The sequence below is a fragment of the Cariama cristata genome, unplaced genomic scaffold (assembly GCF_000690535.1).
Source record: "Cariama cristata isolate BGI_N322 unplaced genomic scaffold, ASM69053v1 scaffold4253, whole genome shotgun sequence".
Taxonomy (NCBI): domain Eukaryota; kingdom Metazoa; phylum Chordata; class Aves; order Cariamiformes; family Cariamidae; genus Cariama; species Cariama cristata.
In genome coordinates this window covers 136,585-142,584 of record NW_009608851.1, presented here as the reverse complement: position 1 = coordinate 142,584, position 6,000 = coordinate 136,585, and the positions used below count along the sequence as shown (strand labels likewise).

The 6,000-nt window shown below is 36.1% G+C and overlaps 1 protein-coding gene across 1 annotated transcript in view; it reads left to right on the top strand.

Annotated features, from left to right (window-relative positions):
* The window catches only part of LOC104159409 (usherin-like), a 138,319-nt gene that overhangs the window by 22,797 nt on the left and 109,522 nt on the right, over nt 1–6,000 (top strand). The window contains exons 5-6 of the mRNA XM_009697307.1: nt 1,196–1,318; nt 4,038–4,201. Of these exons, the coding sequence (XP_009695609.1) occupies nt 1,196–1,318; nt 4,038–4,201 (287 nt within the window). The remainder of the gene's footprint in view (nt 1–1,195; nt 1,319–4,037; nt 4,202–6,000) is intronic.

Below are 6,000 nucleotides of genomic sequence, written 5' to 3'. Positions count from 1 at the left end.
GGGAAAGAATGATACACAGCAGCTCAGCACTTTCGAGAATCAAGTTACGTATTTACATTAATATATATGTGTATGATCCTAATTTGCTGGGCATCAGTGGAAATGCTGTTGTAACTATAGTTTGATTAAAACTGCAGCTTACCATTAAAAGCATTTTTTTGCGGTTCTATAACTGGTAGGAAGAGTATAAATATCTGGTGCCTTACAAAGAAAACGCTCCTATCAAACTGAAACAAAAATCCTATTAAAAATATACTGTGAAATGTAATAAAGAATAATAATCCTAAAGATTTTGAACAAATCTCTATAATTTTGTTTCCTTTAGGGTATAGTTTTCTATGTAATCCCTAGGATGATTAGGAAATGCAAAATGTACTGTTATCCCCTTTAGTTTGTGTAGACATTAGGTGATTTAATCTTTGTTAAATTCCATAAAGGTTTTATACAAAAGATGATGACGAGCAAGTGATGCAGAATGGGTGGAAGGCGTGTTTTCCAAATCAGGCAGTCTCATGGCTGACCTGATGAAAGATGGGCTTTAGCTGACCTGCTGTTTGGAACAGAGACAGGAATATGGCTCCAGATACCAATTAAAACCGGGGTGAAATAGTTTGGTCTTTCAAACTCACATCGTGAATGTCTACCCAAAACCAAATGTGCCTTGCTAAGGTCTAGAGATGGAACAGTTAACTCATTCTATGCCTGTTTGTCACCCATAATTTACACTGTGGTTATTTGCAAACATGTTAAACACAAATGAACACTCGAGTTGCTATTACCGGTAAAATGGTAATAGCAATGCTGTATGTTTCAGCATGTTTGCAAGAAAGAGACATTGTCATTTCATATTCTGGAGCAGTCTGTGCATATCAGATGGCATCAGTCAAGTCTACATAAGACACTGTTACTGGGCTATTTGGACTTGATCTTTGTAGCATTTCCACAAAGTTTAAAATCTGTAAATCATTAAATAAACTCATTCTTTCAAACGGAAGTGCTTCATTTTCCATTTTCAAAGTAGTTTAAGTAAGTGAATGTTTTAAATCATGAAATATTAAAAAGAATGTTTCTGTCAGAAAGTTTACAGCTGTAAAAACAAAATAATGTGTGGCTTTAAAAAAAAACAACTGGTTTTTTTTTTGTGTAATAACATTAGTTGAGATAATCCTGGTGTTCTGCTTGTCTTTTGTGTTAGATATGAGCTCCTGAGACGTAAAATCCAGCAACCACTTGCATCAAATCCCCCTGAAGATTTAAATCTGTGGCACAATATTTACTCAGGAACTCAGTGGTTTTATGAAGATAAGGGTCTTAGCAGGTGAGATTACAAAAACTATAAAAACAAATGCTGGCATTTTGTATAGTGTATGTTTAATAGTTCAAAGTATTTCTTGTGTCTTTATGTAGTGAACATATTAATTATGTAATGAAATATTTTTTGTCATCATCTTTGGTATTAATCATTCTAATATGCAGGGATTTATTATTAGTCTGTCATTCTTGACTCATATTGTTTTGCTCCGAAAAACAAATGAAAATAAAGATCTTGTGAAATTTTAGCATTGATATGCTCATGCAATCAAACCATTTAGATTTATGTGTACATACGCTTTAGGTTTCTGTGTTGGCAAAGTCATAGCACAGGCAGAATGAATATTTGAGAAGTCCTAGCTGGGAAGCATTTGAAACAGCATTTCAGCATTGTTTTTCTTACCTGGTTTTAAAAGTGCAAATTAACAATTGCTTTAATATCTCCAAAGGTAAGAACAGTATTTATCGCACTCTCTGCAGATCTAATTTAAGGGCAGCTTTGTGTTAGCTTCATTATAGTTAAATGTGGACTGTTGAGAGTGGGGAAATGGAGGATGGGTTCTGTTTCTCACTATGTAACAGACCTACTGTGTGCTATAGAGCAAACCATTTGCTCTTGATCAACCTTAGTTTCTGCATCTCAAAGTCAAGGGTACCACCCTTAAGACAAGCAAATGCATACTTTAAGAACCTGTAACAGAAGATTCAACATGGATTCTGCAATATTTTTTTTTTTGTAGGTAAAGACTCGAGAAAACATTCATGGGTGGTTTCAGGATGTGTGCTCTCTGTGCTTGTGTGCTGGCATGCTTTATGAGGACTGCATGTCAATCACTGCCCCTCAAATATCTGTGTGTTGCTTCTACTTTGATAAAAGCTGTGTGAGAGTTCCTCCTGAGCACGATGTGAACCAGCAGAAGGCGACCTCTGCTCCTGACTTGTATAGACTGAATCAAGCCAAGGACTACTGCCTCTGGCTTGTCATTGACTACTTGCTGAAAGTCACTGCTCATTTTCACCCATTGCAATAACTGATCATGGAGCTGTTCTTTTACCCAATCATGCCTAAGTGTCCATTTCTTTCTTTCAACCATTTGAAATTCTACATAGAGTTTCCTTTGAGTTTAGTTTAGCTCATTTCAGCAGCGCTGACGTACGCAGCAATTATATTAGAAGTCCAGAGAGGGCAATAAATTCTGACAGGGCCTCATTGACAAGCCATTATGAACAGTGACCTTTTGGGTTGAATGAGCTATGGCCAGAAAAATGTACCTAACCCTTGGACACACCTCAACACTTCTTTTGGGGAGGGTTCTGCAACCCGCATCTACGTTTTTGCAGTCCACAACTCAGGATGAGCTTGCGGCTGGAGAGAAGATGCTGCAGAGAGACTCAAGCCTTATTTTTCTCAGAAAGAAAATCCGTATATCAGCACCTCTTTTCATTTGTGTCATGCCTTAAGCATGTTTCAGAATTTTATTATATTCCTGACAGAAGTCTATTTTTACAATGATTTTTTCGGGGTGGCTTCTTCATTTCTAGTAGGCGAAGCCAAACTTCTTTTATTATCATTGTTGAAAATATGGATCCAAAAATGAATCACAAATTCTCGTCAGTAAATTGCGAGACTAGATCCCATTAATTTTTTATTGCATATGTGCCACAGCGTCCCAGAAAATGCTACATGTTTGCAAGCGACAGAAAATGTGAGAGGGAAATAAGATGTGTTATGTATATTGTCACCTTTCTACAATGTTTGTAGTTACAGTTGGAGCTAGTGAACTCCCATGAGTTTGCTTTCTTCTGAGTGGGACTGTTAAAGCTCAGCTCTTTTGAAAATCAGGCTGGATGGTTGCATAATATAGGGTGCTAAACTAAAGCAGTTAAAAAAAAAACAACCCACAAACTAAATATACAGTGTGAGTGACTTTTCTTTTTGTAGTGAAATCTCTAAACATTAGGCATTTACTGTATGTTTCTTTATTGCATTTCTAGACATTTATCCCAAAGTGCTGCAGCTTCAGTGAAAATTTGAACAAGATGATCCTGTGTTTGTGTGTTTGTACAGTTTTGTGTGAGGCTTTCTATGATGAAATTAAATTTGAGATTATGAAATCCCACTTATATTAATATGCCATTTGATATAGAAATTATGAGTGACAGTCACTTGGTTTACTAAATATACGTGAAGTATTTAGTAAAATCTGTGTAAGGTAAATATACACAGTTCTGAAGAAAATTACTTTGTTAAATGAGTTTGCATTCCTAGGCACTTTTTTTTGATGTTTTTGTAGTGCGAGAGTCCTGGCTGTGTGGTGAATCACTTTTACAAGTGAAACTCTACAAGTTAAAATCAATGGGTTTCCCAAAAGAGGAAAAAAGCCTCATTTGATTTAATTCTGATCCAAATTTTGGCAGGTTGCCATTGCTGTAATTACATATTGAATTGAGCTATAATCTCTCAACACCTCAGAAGCTACAACTATGAAGTAGTGAAATAATGTGTTTTATTTTTGTTACCATGATAATCATGCTGAATTATTTCCAAAAAATAGACACGTCTTGTAGAGTCTTCATTGGTGCAAACCATGCCGCTGAATTTTTTGGATTGGGCTAAATTCATTATAACAGAAGAAACACCGAAACTTTGGCACAGACAGGTTTACAGCAAATGTTTTATACGTCTGCATTTTTCGTTCCATTTAATTATTTTTAAAATGTCTTAGGTACACAACATACGAGTACAAGCTCATAGTGCACAACGAGGTAGGATATACATCAAGTGAAGCAGTGATAGCTACTACATTAGCGGGATTACCAGAGAAAGGCAGTATCCTCAGTGCACGTGCTGTTAATCATACTGCCGTAGAAGTGGAATGGTCGAAACCAAGTAAGTGTGCTTAGTATTTATTCGAGTAACTAGATGTTAACCTGCCATCACTTATGTTGGTCTGCCTTGCTCTCATAGGAAACACAGTCCTTGTCTTGATTTATAATATACCTAAGTGTCCTTGAAAGGAGAGGAAAGAAATAGGAAAAATGTGCACATTTTGCTATTTCTCAGTCATGTTCGTATTTATTATACGCTGTTTCTGCAGAATGAGCATAGTTAAAGTGAAGAAATAGTTAATGCAAACTCATGAGAAACCTATAAAGTAGTAGTACACAAAATCTTCTTGTCTTTCTGGTATATTTCATCTCTTTGTATAAAAATTTACATGTACATTCCTCCAGGATGAGAGGATCCCCTTTCTCTCTCTTTCTGCTCTGCTTCTTAAAATGAATTTAGCCAATTTCTCTAGTTGGTTTGCTAATACAGCAGTGGGGAATTTCTTCATGAGTTACATGCAAATGATTTTATAAGGACTGGTGTTGGATTGCAACAAATGTAGTCTCTCTATTTTATAATTGCATGCCTGAAGTAAGCATGCTTATAAAAACTGACAAATGTAATAGATCTGAAGCAGCTCACTGAAGTTTCATTACCTTAGTAATCTAAACCCCTGACCTTCTAGATGTAGGTAATGCAATCTGGCTTTATTTTCATTCATGCCTTAGAAATTTCCTCCATATATGTTTGTGAATGCAAAGGTTAAACATCAAGACAGGGCCATTTGTTATTTGAAAACCTTATCATATTTTATCACTTCTTATGTTGCAATAAGCATATTAACTATTTTGTATACCCATGTTTCATTTTTTTCATAATATTAATTTTCAAATTATTTTCTTGTTTCCTTGGGGAACTTAATGTAAGTTGCCTTGCTGTCTGTCTTTTTCTGGAAAACCTACTGGAGGTTTCTGACTTCAAAGGATTTAAGACTTGTATCTGTACCACTTAAAATAAAACCAGTATATCACTCTTGATTAAGAATTTTTAGGACAAAACTGTGTATTATTAAATCTGAAAATATGTTTTTGGCTTTTATCAATGCTCTTTCCCAGTCAGCTGAGTCCTGTTCAGTGGTACAGTGTGTCATCTAAAGCAATATGTATTAGTGCTTAAAGTTTTTGTCATAATTATTCTTTTCATCTTCATGCCTACTGGAAAAGCAGTTGCATTTGATCAGATCTGAACTTAAACTGTTGGAGAAAGGACAGATAAGATAACAGGCTACACCTGAGTTACTAAAATGGAGAAGCAAGACTTGTCCAGAATCCTTGTTTATCTACCAGCTCACACCAGTGAATGTCCTTCTCTGTGTAGCCAGAAAATCATACTTTTATTTCCTTCCTTTCACTGGGGAAGCTAGAGCTGGGCAAAACACATTTTAGGAAGAAACGTGAGAAGTTGGTTTTTTTCCCCTGTAAATATAATGCTTCTGAGCTTTACATGTAGATGATGCTATCCTGCTTGTTCTAAAATGATAACATGTAGATTTTCATTTTCACTGTGGCTAAAGGCTGTCTATCTAAAGTTGAATGTGACTATAATTTAAGGCATAGGCACTTGCCCCTTATTCATGGCTAGAGGACTAACACAGGAATTCAGTACTTTTGGCATGGGCTGGGGGAGTGTTGTTTGAAGGAAAGGAGGAAAATGAAAAAAAATCTTTGAGGTTTCCATCTTAAACTAGTGCCGTAGAGGAATCTGATTTGCTCTCTTCCTTCTACCTGGGTGAAAGCCATCCTTTTGCAGTGGCAAGCTGCAAGGTCCAAGCACCACTGCTAGCAGTCGGTTTCACCTGT